This window comes from Chinchilla lanigera, unplaced genomic scaffold (assembly GCF_000276665.1).
Source record: "Chinchilla lanigera isolate Chin_1 unplaced genomic scaffold, ChiLan1.0 scaffold00074, whole genome shotgun sequence".
Taxonomy (NCBI): Eukaryota; Metazoa; Chordata; class Mammalia; order Rodentia; family Chinchillidae; genus Chinchilla; species Chinchilla lanigera.
Genome location: NW_004955475.1, coordinates 9,176,078 through 9,194,996, shown reverse-complemented (window position 1 = coordinate 9,194,996; position 18,919 = coordinate 9,176,078). Strand labels below are relative to the sequence as shown.

At 40.4% G+C, this 18,919-nt stretch overlaps 1 protein-coding gene across 5 annotated transcripts in view; it reads right to left on the bottom strand.

The window, feature by feature from the left end:
* Positions 1 to 17,086, bottom strand: part of Eda (ectodysplasin A) — a 414,240-nt gene extending 397,154 nt beyond the window's left edge. For 2 of the 5 annotated variants that reach the window (XM_005401602.2, XM_005401601.2), the window contains exon 1: positions 16,368 to 17,085. In XM_005401602.2, the coding sequence (XP_005401659.1) occupies positions 16,368 to 16,763 (396 nt within the window). In that variant the 5' untranslated portion in view covers positions 16,764 to 17,085. Of the gene's footprint in view, positions 1 to 16,367 lie in introns of all 5 variants that reach the window. The other 3 variants (XM_005401598.2, XM_005401599.2, XM_005401600.2) reach the window with 2 other exon arrangements.
* Positions 17,087 to 18,919: the final 1,833 nt, after the last annotated feature.

Here is an 18,919-nt window from a genome sequence, read left to right as displayed (position 1 = left end):
GATATGTTGTAAAATGTTGTATGTCTGTTAATGTTTCCCTCCTTTTATCTTTAAAATAAAATAAATAAATAAATAAATAAATAAATACAAGCCATAACATTCCATCCCTGGAACCCAAAGCCCTCATCCACACCCCTTAATGCAAAAGGCATTTAGTCCACCTCCAAGACTTGCCCAAGTCCTAACAGTTTTAGCACTGCAGAAAAGTCCAAGTCCAAAGTCTCCTCTGAGATTTAAAGTAAACTCAGCTCTAAGCTGCTGTACAAATGAAAAGAAAGTTAAACACTTTCAACATACAATGGCACTAGATAAACATTACCATTTCAAAAGGTACAAATAAGATAGAAAAAAATGGGATCAAAGCAAGTCCACAATCAAGCAGAGCAACCTTAAGTACTACAGTTCCAACTCCAGCATCAAATGCAATCTGTGGCAAATATGAATTTCAAAGGGCATGGGTGGATCTTCCCCTCTGGTACTGCAGATGGTGCTAGGAGCCATGGGTTCTCCCTTGGGATGACTTTACTCACTCCTTGGAGCTTTCCTCATACAATCCATGTTCCTGGCTTCTCCAACCTTCTGGGGTCTGCACTGCACCATCAGCTTCACACTCACAGCAATGCACACTGCCCTCTCAGGAGTACACTGCCTGGCCTATCAAATCTTCTGAAATCCTGATGGAAGCCTTCCAAACCCAATAATTGTTACATTCTGCATGTACCTACAGAATGTGGTTTTACCATGTAGATAATCTTAAAGTCTGCCACCAGCTGGAGCAGTATCCATGCTTCTTCTCTCTTGGCTGTAGAAGTGTAGCCCGTGGATTGCTTGGCACTATGAACCCAATATTAAGGAACAAAATTCTCTAGGCCACTGCCATTTAGGAACATAGTGCTCTAGGGCTTTCTTCTCAAAGCAAAGTCTTTCACCTTTGCAATTTTGAGCTGTAAATGCTGAAGTACTGCTGGTTCTTGTGATGTCTTCAGGCCATCTCTTCTACAGTCTTGTTACTTTTCAGCAACAAAATTCTCCTGTGCTCCATCTTTTCAGACCATAACTTTGCTGGAGCTTGCTGTTTGGCCAAAATCAAAACCTTTTAAGTCACTCTGCTGAACCTATTGTTCTTTATTCTCAACAGAGACCTGGCTAAAAGCCCAAACAGTATCCATGCCACCATCTCAACTTTAGAGTGCTTTGAAATTTCTTTCACTAGATTATTTAGTGTACGGCACTACATTTCAGTTTCTAGAAAAAAACAAAATGCAAACCTTCTGCCAAAGCACAACACACATAGTATGGAGTCTAACAGCCAAGACATTCCTTGTAGCTAACTGAAACCTCCTGAACTTGGTCTTTACTGGATGCATTACTATCAGCATTGTAGTCCTCTAAGCTCTCACCAAAATCCCCCCTCAAGTTCAAATTATAGCATTTCAGGACTGCTTCTTCAGCCAGTGTTTTTAAAGCTTTCCTAATTCTCCCTATACCCAATTAAAAAGGCTCCTGAATCATATGGCCAGGTAATATTACAGCAGTGACCACACTCCTGGTACCAAAATATATCTTAGTCAATTTTATCATTGATGGAAGAAAATACACAAAAACCACAAGTTAAAAGAGGGAAGGTTTATTTCAGCTCACATTTGGGAGAGGTTTCACTCAGGTGGCATGGCAAAGACATCAAGATGGTAGAGTGGCGAGCAGCAGAGAAAGAGCCTCTCTGAGTGTTGCCATCCAAACACTGGAACACAGCAATGTGACAAAGACAAGAGGGAGGGAAGTGGGTCCCCTGGATGTAGGAAGAATCTGAGGCACAAACTGAAGCCCACAGAGAGTGAAGGGAGAAACTTCAACAAAGTGGAAGGAGGCAGCCAGGGGCAGCTTCTCCCTAAGACAGGACTCACTGCTCGAGAGGACCAATTCAAACCTGCAGACACAGTAACTACTGGAGACCCCAGAGGCCTCCAAAGAGAGACACAGCAGTGAAGGGGAGCAGTAGACATGAAAGACTGCACTAGCTGGCGGTGAGTGCTGAGGGTTCAGCCATCCTGCATAACAGAGATTGGCCAGGGGCCATCTTGGAGAGGGGCCAGCTGAAGTCAGAACTGAGAGTGGCTACTGGTTCCATCTAGTGGCTCTCAGCTGAGCTCAGGCCCATGGAAGGTGCCTTGAGGGTTGCAGGCTAAATGAGTCTGGTCCCAGCCAGAAGATTCAGGATTGCTGAGATTAACCACTACCCGACCAAAAACCTATGGCCATCTTGCTGGGATAAATCAACATTGATCAGGACTCTGTCTCCACATGTTGTCTACCAGTGACAGCAGAGACAAACCTGGAACTGGACTTTTTTATACTCTCTCTTGTTTACTTTTTGTGGTGGTGGTGGTGGTGGTGGTGTTTTTTTTTTCTCCTTCATTGTTTGATCTTGTTTTTATATGAGTGTGAATGTAGTTTCTAGCCTCTTTGTGGCTGTTGTTCTGTTCTTTTTACCTCTTTCTTCTCTCTTTCCTTCCAGTCTTCTGAACCAGTTTCCCAAAGTTAACATGATCCCTTTCACATTCCAGCCTTCCTTCTAATCCCTTCTCTTCTTTTAACTCTCTAGTTTTTCCCTAGCTCCTTTTAAACTTTAACCCCTGAAGGTAAAATTGACATATTAAGGACTTACATACTGCATAAAATTTTCTGGTCTGTTTTAAAATTGGTTACATAACTACAAATCTAGTTCATATGGTTAAAGGTGGCAAATTAATGGTTATGTTGATTTCTCATTTTCTAGGCTGTGATTGTTGCTACTGTTATTGTTGATGGTACCACTTTAGCCAAAAGTGACATAATTGTTCTAAACAATTATTTTTCCTGATATCTCAAGACTGAAATTGACTAAGGATCACAGAAAATACTGTGGCAGAGTGTGAAAGAATCAGGGATTGGTCAAACAGGCAGCAACTTCTCATCCCCAACAAATTGAAGACATAAGATCTTGCAACAGACTCAAAACCTAAAAACCTGTTACACTTTGAAGATACGTCAGAGAAGTAGTCATTTCCTAAAGGTACTGAAGACTAGCAATGAAGGAACCCACCAAAGGCAGTTTACAAAGATCACCCTAGGAATTAAACTAAAAAAAAGAGAGAAAAGGAGAAGACACTTAAACAAGATGCAAGCCCAGACATCCAGTTCACCAAAGGCAAACCCAGGGTCAATGAGGTGGGACAATCTGAAAGCCACCCAACTCATCTCTCTGAAGTGGTAACAACAAAGTAATTGAATGAGGCTCTAGAAAAAAATCAAATCAGAAATAATTTCTCATATATCTGCAGAGATGGTGTCCACAGTTAAAACCATGCTTAGTGACTCTAGAGCAGATACGGACAAAAAAATACAGGAGCTTAAGAAAATAATGGAAGCCATGAATGCTCAGTATAGGAAAGAAATGGATTCCATAAGGCAGATTCAAGATATCCAGGATAATAAAAATTCCACTGAAAGTATTCACACCATATTAAGCCAATCTGACAACAGGATCTCAGATGCAGATGACAGGCTTGTGGTTACTGATCATGAAAAGAAAGATTTCTTAAAAATAGTAAGGGACCATGAGAAATAAATCCAGCAGCTGCTAGATGAGGCAAAGAAGAATAAATTAACATTGACTGGAGTCATTGAAAAATCAGGAGATAGCACAAACAATATTAAAAAACATGTTCACAGATGTTGTGGCAGAAAACTTCCCTAGTAGAGAAAAAGATCTGACATACAGATAAGTGAGGAATATAGAACTGCAATGAACCACAATAAAAAACTACAGCCAGGCATATCATAGTCAAGATTCCAGAAATTCAACACAAGAATAGAATCTTAAAAGCTGTTAGGGAAAAGAAACAAATCACCTATAAAGGGAAACAACAGAATCACAGCTGACTTCTCAGCACAAACCCTCAAATCAAAGAGAGCTTGGAGTGAAGTATTTCAAGTTCTAAAGGAAAACAACCTTCAACCCAGATTGATGTACCCTGCAAAACTATCTTTTAAAACTGATAAAGAAATAAAATACTTACAGAAAAACAAACATCTGAGGAAATTTATGCCCATTAAACCAGTACTCCAAAATGTTTTGAAGGACATTGTAGAAAGAGATAACAAGGACTACAACTCCATGAACCGAACAGAAAAATTCACTAGGGAAGGCAAACAATTAAACAGAGAAAGGGTTGGGGGGGAAACAGGGGGGTGGCTACGAGAGGAAAATAACATGGATAAGTCAATACACAGCAGTTATAACCATCAATATTAATGGTCTCAATTCACCAATAAAAAGACACACACTAGTAGAATGAATCAAGAAGAAAGATCCAACAATATGCTGCATACAACAAACATTTAATTCAGTTAAGTGGCATGGTAGAGGAGAAACAGTCCAAGGCAAGGCAAGTAGGAAGGAGCAAGCAGCAGAAGGAAGCTTGCCTTTCCCTTTTATTGTATCCAGCTACAAACATTTTGGGTAATGCCACCCACAACCAGGGTGGGACATGTCTTCAGGAAATCCATTCAGCCCCACCCAGAATTATACTAATTCGAATCAGTAGACTAACTTAGTATCACATGCCCTTAATCTCATTATCACACACTCTAGATGCAGCTAGCTTCAGAAAGCCCCACCTGTAAGTGCATGTCTTTGAGAGAACATCTACATCTAACACTGATGACTGGGATTTCAACCAGATCCATTGTTATTTCTCCTTTTTCACTTCTTTTCTTTTCTTTTCTTTTCTTTTCTTTTCTTTCCTTTCCTTTCCTTTCCTTTGCTTTCCTTTTTCTTTCTTTGTCTTTTTGAGACAGGGTCTCACTATGCAGTTCAGATTGGCCTTGAGCTCACTTTGTAGCCCAAGCTGGCCTCAACTCACAATGATCCTCTTGCCTCATCCTCCTGAGTGCTGGGATTACAGGCATTCACCACCATGCCTGGATTCCCTTTTCATGTCTAACTGCATGATTTGGGGTCTCTTCTTTCCTTATCTTAGTAAAATTTGCTAAAGATTTATCCATTTTCTTCATTCTTTCAAAGAACCAACTCTTATTCATTGATTTATTGCACTGCCTTTTTAGTCAGAATTTTATTATCTTCTGCCTTCATATTTATACTTTTCTTTCTTGTACTAGCTTTGCACTTGATGTGTCATTAGGTTATTCCAGCTCAATCTGTTTTCCTGATATGAGAATTCACTGCTATAAAACTATCAAGGACTGTTTTCTCTGTGTCCCATGGGTTTCAGTATGTTGTACTGCATTATCATTTGGCTGCAGGAAGGGTCTAATTTCTTATTGTCATCTGTAACCCATTGATTTTTTTCCAAGGGGTATTATTTAATCTTTATGTATTTACATAAGTTCAGTGGTTTCTTTTGTTACTGGTTTTTAATATCAATGCTCTATGATGTGATAATATTGAAAGAGTAATTCCAAATCTTTTGCATTTACTTAAGCATTCTTTATGGGCTAGGATGCCATCTATTTTGGAGAAAGTTACATGTGCTGCTGAGGAGAATGTATATTCTGTTGTCATTGGATGGAACACTGTAGATATCTAGTAAATCCGTGTGTTTGAAGTTTGGCTCAACTGTGGTATGTCTTTGTTGACTTTTTGTCACAACTGTATTAGTGTTTATCTAATTTTTCCTGTTCATTAGTGTTCATTTTAGGAATTTGGGTGTGCCAGTATTTGGTGCATATGTTTGTAATTGTTATCTCTTCCTGTTGAATTGTTTACTTAAACAATAATATGTCGTGACCTTGTTTGTGTCTTTTCATGAGATCTGGCTTGAAACTCACTGTTTGTGTTCCCATTGCAAGGAATCACTTTCCATCCTTTCATTCTTAATCCATGAGTTTCTTCTTAAATTAAATGTTACATATTACATATTGCTGCATTTTGTTTTGTGAACCATTCTGCCAGTTGGTATCTTTTGATTGGGGAATTGAGAGCAATCACATTGATAGTTATTACTGAGAGGCAGTGATTTATTCCTGTCATTACACTTATTTCCTGTTACTGACTTCCTTATTTTTTGTCCTTTTGCTTACTTGCTCATACAACTAGATATATTCATTCTTTTTTGACTTACTGGAATTTCTGGTGGTTAACTGATTGTCAACTTGATTAGGGAACACCCAACTGAATTGAGTCACCATGGTTCTGGGCATGGAAGACCCACTTTAAACAGGATTGTTGTCAGAATGGTATGAAAGTAGAATAGGGGTGAGGATTTCAGATATTTTCTTGGAAGGGCTTTGTGGCAGCTGATTTTCCATGGAGGAGCTTCAGATGTTCTCTTTGGAGGAGCTTTGGTCTTCACCTTCACCTTGGGCATCATTTCATGGCTTTCAGCAGATTCTTCAGCATTCAGCATTGGCCTTTCAGCCTTCTGATACAGACTCTGGCTTCTAGCACTGATGCTTTGACCTCCCAGTACAAACCCCTTGGTCTTCTGTCATGAATCCCTTAGCCTCCTGATGAAGACTCATAAGAGACATTGGCATGGGCTCCAGGTCTTTGGCTGGATCCTTTGGATCTCTACCACATGGACAAATTTTTGCACTCTTGTACTTCTGAGTCTGTGGGCAGTCACTGTAGGCCAATGTTGCCACTTTTTGTATCCTGCATTAAATCTGATTCAGAGCATGTGCAGCCTTTTGAGGAATGTTGCCCTAGCCCTTCAAGCTCCAATAAGCACTAACTAATACAGCATTGTTGACTTGATCATCTTTTCCTAAGATATCATTGTGAATTTTTTTTTAATACTAGTTTGGTACTCATGAGTTTCCCAAGATTCTCGTTGTTATACAACTACCTTATTCTGCAGTCAGTTTTGTAGGATACATAAGAAAAATTTTGTAGGATACATAAGTAAGAGTTGGAATTTGTTGTTTTGGAGGGCTAAAAATACTTCACTGTTCCCAGTACCCTTGGCCTTTAAAGATTGTACAGAGAAGTCTGCTCTGATTCTAATGGGTTTAATTTTATAAGATTTGTTCCTATAATGGACACCTCTAATAATTTGATTATAATGTGCCTCAGAATGATTCTCTTCTGGTAATGGTTATTTGGGGTTCTACATACCTCTCTTGTCTGTATGTTTATTTCTTTTCCTACATTGGGGAAGTTTTCTATCATTTTTTCTGTCACAGGATTTTTATACCATCTGTATTTTCTTCTAAGTTTTCACTTATTTCAACTACTGTCATATTAGTCTTCTTTGTGTCATCTAGCACCTGTTGGATCCATTTTTCATGTTCTCTTGTCGCTTTTAAAATATCTTGGAGTAGTTGGTCCTTGAACAGACCTTTGTCTTATAGTTCTGAAATTCTGTCCTCACAATATAATTTTTAATTTCCTGGATTTGATTGAAAACCCTTCACTAATGGACTCTAATTCATATTTTATATCATTTTGCTTAGCTCTTCTGGCTTTTTATTAGTGTCTTCAGAATACTACTGGGTCATTTTAGTTACTACTACCATGATCAGTTTAGTTATATCATGTGACCCTGCTGAGTATCTTTTTCATGCTTTCTAACCTCTGTTATTGTTTTGAGTAATTTAGGTGTGTGGCTTATGACATTCTGCCCCCATAGTAGTCTGTAGACTGCCTTTGAGGGAGTTGGGGTGGGGGGAGTGAGTTGGGAGTTTGGGGAGGCAATTTGTTGGCTTGTCTTCCCATATATCTGCTGTTTTGTTTATTTTGTACTGAGGTTTGAGGGCACTTATAGTGTAGAGACTTTGTTGCTATTATAAAGATCTCTTTAGTTGCTTTTCCATGCTTTTCTTCAGATATGTCTAACTACAGTTCTTTGCCTCATCCCCAATATCCAGCCACCTTGGTTTATTTAGAAGAGGAGAATGCAGTGTAATTAGTCCAATAGTTTAGTTCTCTGGGAATTTACTCTAGTATTGTTCATACCACAAAGGTAATCTGAGTGTTGTCTCACAGAGAAATAGCGACACTTATATTATCAAATGAATGGACTACAGTAGTATTGTCCAGACATACTGGATATTAACATACCATGAGAAAAAAATTTTTACCACATTTAACTCAAGAGAAAAAAATCCACAATTGTGGTGTCAACATTAAGACAACCCAGGTACTGGCTTACAGATAATATGGACTAAATGCAACAGCTATACATCATTAATGGTGTAAAAGAATTTTTATTTTTTTTGAGACAGGGTCTCACTATGCAGTTCAGTCTGGCCTTGAGCTCACTTTGTAGCCCAGGCTGGTCTCGAACTTGCAAGGATCCTCTTGCCTCAGCCTTGCGAGTGCTGGGATTATAGGTGCGAACCACCACGCATGGCTGGTGCAAAAGAATTTAACAGTAGATTTACAGAATTAACTATCAAAACAGTAAGAAGGCTTTGTGGTTATGCTATCAATGATACAAGGTTTGGGAAGAGGGGAGTGCAAAAGGAAAAATTAGAAATCTTAAGCTATATGAAACAAGGAATACACAGAAATAGTACAAAGGATATTATTGTGAAGTAAAAGGATGTTTATGTTATTAGGCAATGGTAGGAGAAAAACTGAGAAAAAAGACAAAAGAAAAAGGGAGAAAAAAATAAGAAATTATATAGGGAGTAAAAATAAGAGAAAAAAACAGCAAAAAATTAAAAAGAGGCAGAGGAAAAAATAAGGAAGTAACAAAAAGAGATAAAAAGTAAAGAGGACAAAGGAAAATTCCTCAAACTTGAATAAACTGATGAGGAAAGAAGAAGAAAAAAAGAAAAAACCCCTAAAACCTGTATATAACAAAACAACAACAACAAACCAAAAATAAAAGAAATTTCTCTGTCATTCTGAATGTGTAGTTTTTTCCCAGGATCTACAATATTGGGACAGTGTCTAAGTCAAGACATATCTCTGCTCATGATGGTAGATAAAGAAGGCAGTTAGACCCTAGATCTATGCTGAATGTTATCACCAACAGACAGTAGGATTATGGCAAGGGTGCCAACATTGTGCCTTTCAAATTCAACACAATTCAAGCTGAGCTTAGCCTCTGGCTGTGTGGGCAGGGTCTCTTTTTAGTCTGACCATGGCTCTCTGAACACTGCTGTCTACAGTTAGTGTCTCACCCAGTCACTGTGGGAACATAACACTGGGTGACCTGATTTGAAGCCATCCGGAGCATGGTCTGAGTCCTGGGTTCAAACAATCAGCCCTCCCCAGGAATGGCATTTGACTAAGCACTCTCTCCAAGGTATATGACAGGTACCTGGACTGGAGTCACTCACCAGATGTTTCCTGTGGGAGGACTCACATAGGAGTGGAATCCTGTGCTCTTCCTGCGGATCACAGCACCCACAGGTCATTCCACTGCTGTGTTTCTCCCTGAAGCCCTCTCTGGAGGCCCAAGCCTTCACTTTGTCTCTGTACATTTGGGCTCTCCCAGAAGCCATGAGCTGGAAGCCAGGGGAAAAAGTGAAGATTGTGCCTTCCCTTCAGGTTGTATTTTGTCTGTTCAATTTCTCTGTAGGTTTTAATTTTCCTATCAGATCCTTCCTGGTTCCCAGGGATCTATTTCTCTGTTTCTAATTCTCCAAGCTGTTATTTTCCAGTGTCTGGATTCCAAATCTCAGAGAGAATGAGTTGCTTTTGTTTACCGATCCCACAGAGTTACTTCTTACAAGAGTACATCCTTATGTAGCAATGCAACTGCACCAAACATTGCTCTCTTGTTCATGTGGTCCTTTCCTTTCCAGTATTCCATCATACTGTAACCTAGCCAAGGGAGGACCCTTCTAGAGCTGTGCAGATGCTGGCACCATGCTCTTGAATTCTAAAACCATGAGCTAAACAAACTATTTCTTTGTAAGAATCTAGCCTCAGTCATTTTATTATAGTAATAGAAAATGGGCTAATAATAAATAGACCAACAGAACAGAAGAATTTAGAACCATATATACAGATACTTGATTGATGATAAAAGTGAAGAAGAAAAGTTGAGAAAAAAAGCCCTCATAATAAATGCTGCTAGATCAGTTGGATACTTATATAGAAAAAGGTGGAACTTGACTTGTATATCTCACCATATGCAAAAAACAATTCCAGGTCTGTGGGTGTATCTCAGCTTTCAACCATCTGCCAACCAAGCACAGGGCCCTGGGTTTGATCCCCAGCATTGAAAAAAAAGTCAGTTTCACATGAATTTTAGAGCTGAGGACATGGTGAGTATTAGAACTGTGTGCCTAGCCAGCATAAGGCCCTGAATTCAATCCCCAGCACCACTCTCATCAAAAGAGAGAACAGTAAATTATAGATCTAAATGTGAACAGCAAAACACATAAAACTTTTAGAAGATAATACATGAGTACATATATATATATATATATACACATATATATAAAGATATGGAAATATTCTATGTATGGAACACACACAAAAAAGTCTTAAACTACTGCAAATTTTGACACATTAAAATTAAAGACTTCTATTCATCAAAGGATGCCATAAAGAAAAATAAGCCACAGATTTGGGAATGGTTTGCAACACAACACAAAAGTAGTTTGTAACCAGAGTATAGAAAAATTACTACAAGTCTATAAGAAAAGAAAAACTTTTCACAAAATAGGTAAAAGATCCTTGTACAAGCACTTTATAGAATATATCCAACAAACAAAAATATATCAAAAAGAATACAACCTGATTAGTCTCTGAAAAATGTCAATTAAAATCACAAGATATTACACACCAGAATGTGTATGATTAAACAGATGGACAATACCATGTATAAACAAAGATGTGGAACAACTGGAGTCTCATACATTGTTTTTTGGGTTTTTTTTTTTGTTGTTTGTTTGTTTGTTTGTTTTGTCTTTTTGAGACAGGGTCTCGCTATGCAGTTCAGGCTGAACTTGACCTCACTTTGTAGGCCAGGTTGGCCTCAAACTCACAACAATCCTCCTGCCTCAGCCTCCCGAGTGCTGGAATTACAGGCATGCACCACCATGCCCCGCTTTATACATTGTTAATGAGAATACAAATTGTCAATCACAAAAACTATCATTATCAATAATTTCAAAAATATGCAATCCTTATGATCCAGAAACTCTAACCCTAGGTATATACCCAACAGAAATAACTGAAAGATGTAAAATAATATTCATAACCTCATTATTCATAAAAACCCCAAACTGGAAATAATCCAATATTTATCAGTAGCATGACTATATGAATTAGGATATATTCAAATAATAGAAAATATGAACATACAAAAATACCAATAAAACAACTACATCTACAGGCAACATGAATAGATATCACAAATATAGTATTAATCAAAAAACACTAGGCCCAAAAGAATACATGCTGTTTGATTTCATTTATATGAAGTTCAAAATGGACAAAACTATCTATGTTATTACAAGTCTGGATAGCCATTAATTTTGGAAAGTGAGTATGATACAGAGATGGGGTGGGGCACAATTAGATTTAGAGGTTGTGCAATACTAATAATGACCAATTTCTTGACCTGGGTGCTAGTAAAATAAACATGTTCACTTTATAATAATTCATTACATTGTGCAGCTATGATGTGTGCACGTTTCTGTATGTGTTATAACTCAATAAAAAAGAAAGAAATGAAGACCTAAGTGTGAGGTTTTTATAGTCAAAGATGTCCACCATGAGGGCCACTCTGTAAGCAAAAGGAGTGGTTTCTCTTGGTAATATTCTTGAGAATTATGTGGCCTCAGAAGTTCTCTAGTACAAAGAGATCTCAACTACTTAAAGGTAGTTACATAGAAATTACACATCATTTTTCACAAGAGAGAGATGAGACCTAAAAGCAAATAAAACATCAAATGATATATCACAGAAAGCTTTTCTTTAACAGAAAGCTTTTTGCACCATCATAAAGGCAAGGTGTGAAACCATAAAATGGATCGCATGGTAAGGACTCTTCTCCATGTCATTTTCTAATTATTTTAGAAATCAAGGGAACATTACCAATGGAACTCTTTACTTATCTAAGCAGAGCTGACAGTTCACAGGCTTAGCAAGACCTGAGAAAAACAAGCTTGTTATATAAAGATAAATTGTCTTCATTTTATGTAAACATCTCCAAAGTCCCTAAGTAATATTCAACTCAACAAGTATTTGAGTACCCAAACTATAACTAGCACTGTGTCTGGCACTGGGGAGAAAGACAAAAAAGAAGATAGACTTCTGAGGAACTCTAATATAAAGACACAAGATTTATTTAAAAGAACAAGAGCAAAGACAACTAGAAAATGATCTCAAGACAGGCTATGGTAGGTGGCTTCCAGGAATACAGTTAGTAAGATAGAAAATGGCATGGTACAATGAAACCAACTGATAAAAGTTTTTGAATGTCACACCAAAAATTCTTCATTTAAATCCTTTGAAGACTATTTCATCTGTATCCTACACATCAAAAATAATGTGTGGGTTCATTCAGTAGGCACACCTTGAATTATTCCTACTTATCTTCTTGATCAATCAGACTTAATATAGGTAAAGTCAAGTCTGCACATATTAATGGTCTAGTTATACCAAGAGATGTTTTTTGAGTTGTGAAGGTTAACTTCTATGATACCTTCTCAAATAATTATAGACACACCTCAAACATCCCCAACAGTCCTGAATAAATTCTTATTTACCTTACCTATGGTTTAGGATATCACTTGGAAAAATGCATTGAATGAAACACCACCTTCATTTGTCTCCCTCTCAAAGTAATTTTCCAAGGACTAAAAGATATCTAATACTTAGCTAGACTTGGTGGAGCACACTTGTAATCCCGTCTCTAAAAACATTTTTAAAAGGGTGGGGGAGTAGGGAACAGAGCTCACACAAAGGCCCTGTGTTCAATCCCCAGTACCACAAAAGAAAAAACCTAATACTTAACATTGTGTCTAACACAGCAAACTTCTTACTTATTAAATTGGATTATTAAATTACACCAACATATTAGCCACACTCATCTCTGTCATGGTTTGGAAGACTTTGATCATATTTGTTAGTCTCCCGACTGAAAAAACAACTAGAAAATCCCTCCATCCTTTCAGTCAATTTAATTGAGTTTCTGGGGACTTTTAGCAGTTGTTAGGTTTTTCTTGAGAAGCAGCCACCAGAATTTTCTGTCTGATTGTAAGTGAAATCCACTGTCAATCTTTTCAGAGGGCAAAGATAAGGATATTTTTTTATCGCTGTTACCAACACTCTTCCTGAGGCTGCCCACCATGTTCTTGACCTGGGAGAAGTACAATCACAGCTGGACCAATTTCTCTATAGAACGATTCACAGTGATTTTTAATTTTATTTTATACACTGTTTATTGTCAAATTTAGAGACTAATAAGATGTCTGTAGCCCTTAAGAGCACCTTCACCAAGCATCCAGATAAATCTATAGCTATTTAGCTGCTCCAATTGAAGACAGTTGTGATTTCAGAAAGTCTGATGTGACTCACTTTTTATCATCAGCAACTGTGTCCCCACTTGCAGGACTTTTCTAACATTTCCCTTGTAAAACTTACTGATATCTTTACTTTGTATCTTCATTGCTCTAACTTCCTTCTGTATCCTGTTTTAAGTTTTTATATTTAGGTATGACATACACACGTAACAGTGATTCCTAAGTTGCCTTCTCGAATCATAACAGACCCTCATCCCATCATCTCATAAATGTGGATAGGTATACTTTTGCCTAACTGCATGACTTTATACAATGAAGTGACTCTGACTACACTGCTTACTAGGTCTCATCAGATCTTCCTACGATTTGTGCTCATCAACTTGCCTTCATTCCTTGCAGATAAAACTAGTGAGCAACCTGAACGTATTGCCCATTGGAAGGTGCATATTTCATCTTTCTTCCTCTCTATCCAAGAGTTACTCCAACAGCAGCTGTTTGTGTTGAAAAACTAAAATATAAAAATATGACCTATGTGGTCCAATTCCACAAGGGTGTTTACTTCCTTATTTATGAATCAGAATCTGTCAGCACAATTTAGAATTTTGACTCTCAGCAAATACTGGAATTAAATGTCCCTACAAAGCCAGCAGAGGGTGCACCAGGGCACTAGAAATTTTACCCAAGATGTAGCAGTATTAATTTAACTCTAATAGCCAATCAACTTTTTCTTTATTTACTTATTCAGTACAGTACTTATTTATTATACACCAAAACTAGTATCTTCAACAGAACCGTCAGTTGAATCTGGGCTTATACTGCAAGTCTTCTGAAAGTGAAGCTCAGGATGACTAAGGAATATAGGGTTAACATTTAGTTTGGTCAAACTATAGGTAGAGTAGAACAAAATGACATAGATCTGAGTCCTCTACTTTGTAAAAGTTCTACCCTGTCCCCTCCTCTGCAAGAAAAAAAAAGTCTTAGTAGGTAATATGCTGCAGGGGAATGGACACTGAACTGGGAATTAAAAGAATAACTTCATCCTAGCTTCAACCCTGTTATCTTAGGGAAGTCACTTCCCCTACAAGGTCCATGCATTTTCCAAGGAAACCAAACAAAATGGATTCAGATGACCCTTTACAACTCTTTAAAAAAAATTCATATTCAAAGTGCAGGTCAAGAAATGTATACAGCCAGTATTTGTGCTTCCACTGCTCATAAAGAGTAAAACAAAGAATAAAGAACAAAAGATAGGAAGGTGTGTTTAAACCTAGATAAAAGTATTTTAGCGCTACACAAAGGGCAGGTGACTGCACACCTTTAAAGACCTGTGAAAGTCCCATACCATTACGGAAGTCCAAGAGTACAGCTGTCCTGCTAATCCTCAGTCCATAAACATGTCTCTGTCCATTCTGAATGCCATCATTTGATTAAGCAAGTTAAATCGTTTCATCCTTTCACAGAATATCAATATTCAGCTGCTAAGTATTTCTAGTGGGCATTGGGGGGGGTAAATAAATAAGGGAACCAAAATCATAGTTAATTATCATTTAGCTACAGTGTTTAAAGTTTCAAGTATGAGAAGTATGTCTGCTGATTTTCTTCTTTGACAAGCTGTTGTATAAGTTGGAGTGTGCTAGCAAGACATCTTAAGGCTCAGGGCAACTTTATCATGCATGTTGTAAAAAAGAAAATAATCAGTCCCAACATGACAGAACTATCCATGAATGTAATGCCTCTATCCAGTGTCTAACTTTGGATGGAGTGATACTTTGGAGGTCACAGTAGCACAACTAAAGTTCAAAGAGTTACGACAATGACTCTGGATGTGGGAATAAATATAAAAATCTTAGGTCCCTCACCTCAAGAAACTCACTTGCACAACTTGCCCTCTTCTCCAAGAGGTGCAAATTCACTAATATCCTCCTTCAACCACCTCAAAAGTTCTTTGGATGATTCTAAGTTTCACATATAAGACAAAATATGGCAATCAGGTCAAAACTTTCCCTAAGCACACTAAATTCATTTGAATAAAGAGCTAGGAAAAAGTAGAAAACAAACACCAAAACAAATAGTTTGCTAATTAGGGTACAGACACCCCTTAGATTACAAAAATCTCTTGTGAGACTTTTCCTGAGTAATTATTGCATTGATAGAGTTTGCTTCTTCAGCTAGAACTAATGAAAACATTTCATACTTTACCACGGAAAACCCTCCAGTAGAACCGAAATGCAAAGGGTTTTATTTCCATAATTTTTTTTTAATTGCTCTTCAGAAGTTGTCTGGCAAGACAGCATATTTCTATACCAAAATCCCTCAGGGGCGCTGATCTTCACTAGAACACCAAAGACAATCCGTCTCAAGTTGCAGGTTAAGTGTGAACAAGCCGATGTAGTGGTCAGCGCGCAAGGACCCCCGTGTTGAAAGTACGGTGAAAAGTTGTTGGAACGGGTTTGGAGCAGTTATTATAGCTGTTTACAGCTCAGACTCCAAAGGACAGCCTGCTACTGCTGGCATCAGCTCTGGACACGAAAAAACAAGCACCGCGGGCAGAGAACCTCAGCAGGACCAGAAGGGCCAAAGTGCTCCCCGTTAGTCTTCCAGGGGGGCACCGCGGGCACCTCCTCAACGGGCTTGGGCGGGAGCGTCGCCAACTTTTCCAGAGGCACCACACAGCCAGCGGCGGCGGGAGTAGGCTACAGTTTCCAAGTCAAGCAGACCTGAAAGCGTCTGGGCGAGCCAAGCCAGGGACTGAGGACAACCTGTCCTGGACAACTTCCTCCTGCTTGCTTGCCCCCTCCCTGGCCGTGCACTCTAACTCGGCTCCAAGTGGCAGAGAAGCCCCGGGCCCTGAAGTCGAGGGTCCCCGCCCGACCCACCTACCCACCGGGGTAGGGGGCCTCGGCCGACGCCGCCACCCCTACTAGGTGACTCACCTGGTGCAGGTCCTGAGAGTCAGGGGGGAGTGTGGTTTCTCCCCGTTCCAACGGCTGCCGCTGCGGCGACGGCTGCCCAATGTGGAGAGTGATGGGACCGTCAGGTTCGAGGCCACTGGGGTTGCTCAGGGTGCCAGAGGTACCATGAGTGCCCGGGCCGCCAAGGCGGGACTCAGTTCCCCGCTCCCGCCGCAACTCGGACCTCAATTCTAGGTAGCAGCACAACGTCAGCAGGTGGAGGGCCAGCGAGAGGCCAAAGAAACCCAGGAAGAGCCGGCAGCTGTTCCCTTCGCCCGCCCGGGCAGGGGCCCCGCGACAGCCGCAGCCCTGGCTCCCTCGCTCCCCTGGCGCTGCTGCAGGCAGGGGTTCCCTGCGCTCTACCTCCGGGTAGCCCATGGCCTCCGGAGACACCCAATCTCTCAGGCCCGGGAGCCGCTGCGTCTGCCTCAGCCGTTCACGACCCCTGACAGGCGGCTACAGTTCTGCCATCGGCTGGGGGCTGCAGGGACCGGTTCCTGCGCGACGGTGTCTGGGCGGGACGGAACAGGGAGCAGCCGCATGTGCAGCTCCACTCCGAGGGGTGGGCAAGGGAGGAGGAGGGGCAGGAGAGAGGGGCAGCTCGGCCCGCGAGGGAATGAGGGAGGAGGTCCCGGCCGACCCCGCCCCACCCCTCCAGGGGCTTCAGGGACGCCCAACCACTGGGCCGCCAAGCCTCGGCGCCCCGCCCCCTGCCGTTCGGCCCGGGCCTCCGGCCGCGGGGCGGGGCCTGGGGGCGTGAGGGTTCGTCTCCGCCTGGCAGCCCCACCCAGCTCTTCCCGTTTGCCCAGTTCTAGTTGGTGTCTGCCGGTGTCGTTCATCTCCGGACTCCGCCCCAGTTTAACCCTTCTGTGCCAGTACGGGGGAGGGAAGGAGGGGGAGGCTAAGAAGAATTTGGGAACCTTGGAAAGAAAGTGAAGCAAAGAAAAGGAGGCAGAAACTAGCATTAATAGAAATGTTTGCAATTAACTGCAGTTGTTAATAACATCATCCAGTACTTATCTGTTGCTTTCAATCTTCAAAGCATTTAGCAGACGTTAAACTAATTAAAACAGTTCTGGGTTTGGAATGAAACCATGCCTGCTGTGTTTGCAATCCAATGGCTCGCCAAAAGAAAAGGAGACCTAGGATCCTGGGAGCCAACGGGACTGGGAATCAGTCAGCCTCAGTCCGGGAGTGAGTCTGGGGGCACAATGCAGACGGCGACCCCTGCCAAGTGGAACTGAAGTGATGTTGCCCCTTGAAGGTAAACAATCTTCTAGGGTTTTTTGACATATTAATTAATTCAACAGATATGTATTGATCCGTTTTACAATGCAGAAAGTGATGTATGAGAAAGTAGTTTGTCTTCTTCCGCTGCTACCAGGGTTTTCGGTGGAGAATGTGTGCCTTGCGGTAGCAAATGGGGAAATCGAGGGCCGCAGTGAGGTGCATTTTTACATAGGTGCTCCACGGAATAGCCAGACACTACTGGCATCTCCGTTTGCAGTCAACTGTTCTGGCCTCTCTACCCCTCCCATCCTTCCCCTGGAGTATTCCCTGGGGGAAGTTCAACAAGTCAGCCAAATGTTCCAGATGTACACTGCCGCAACTGCAGCAACTTCAACAGCTGCACCAATCAGAAACGGGTTCAGGGCAAAAAAATGAGTGGCAAATGTCAGAACAATAGATCCTAAAATGAAGGATGGAAAGAACTAGTTAAGTCAAGTCACACTTGATGGGAGTTACTAGTCTCACTCTGTAGAGAGCAAAATAACTGTAGCAGGAGTTAATAACTGCACCATTTTTAGCCACCACACTCTCATTCCCCTGTTTTGGGGAAATTAACAATTTTATTGACTTGAACCAGGCATCTTGAGTGACACCAAGGAGGCTCAGTGATACCCTGGAACATTTATGGGCAGGCCTAAGCCTGAGGCTGGTGAGACAAGAAAAACACCAAGGGAAATAGAAAAAAAAAAAAAAAGAAGAAGAAGAAGAGAAACAAAACAAAACTAAAAGCATATGGTGGGAGGTCAGTCCAGAAAGCACAGAGGTCGAGAGCCTTAAATATATTAGCCACAGACAACCTTTCTTCCATAACTTTTGGGAACTGTCTCAGTGCTTCAAAAACATATTTTTGTCCTCTCTTTAACCTTTACCAATGACATAGAAAATTTGCAAAGAATATCATCATCATACAGATGGGAGGGGCGTTTAACAGCTGCTCTCAAGTCCTGCTCATCCAGACCAGGAATTCTAGATGCTAGGAAAACTGCCAGGCTGATTTACTTAATTATCACAGCTCGGGATTATTGGAAAGAATGCTAGACCAGGAGTCAGAAGACCTGACTGCCACTAGTTTACTGGGTCACCCTTAGCAAGTCTCTTTCTTTTTCTTTTTCTTTCTTTCTTTCTTTCTTTCTTTCTTCTTTCTTTCATTCTCTCTCTCTTTCTCTCTCTCTCTCTCTCTCTCTCTCTCTCTCTCTCTCTCTCTCTCTCTCTCTCTCCTTCTTTCTTTCTTTCTTTCTTTCTTT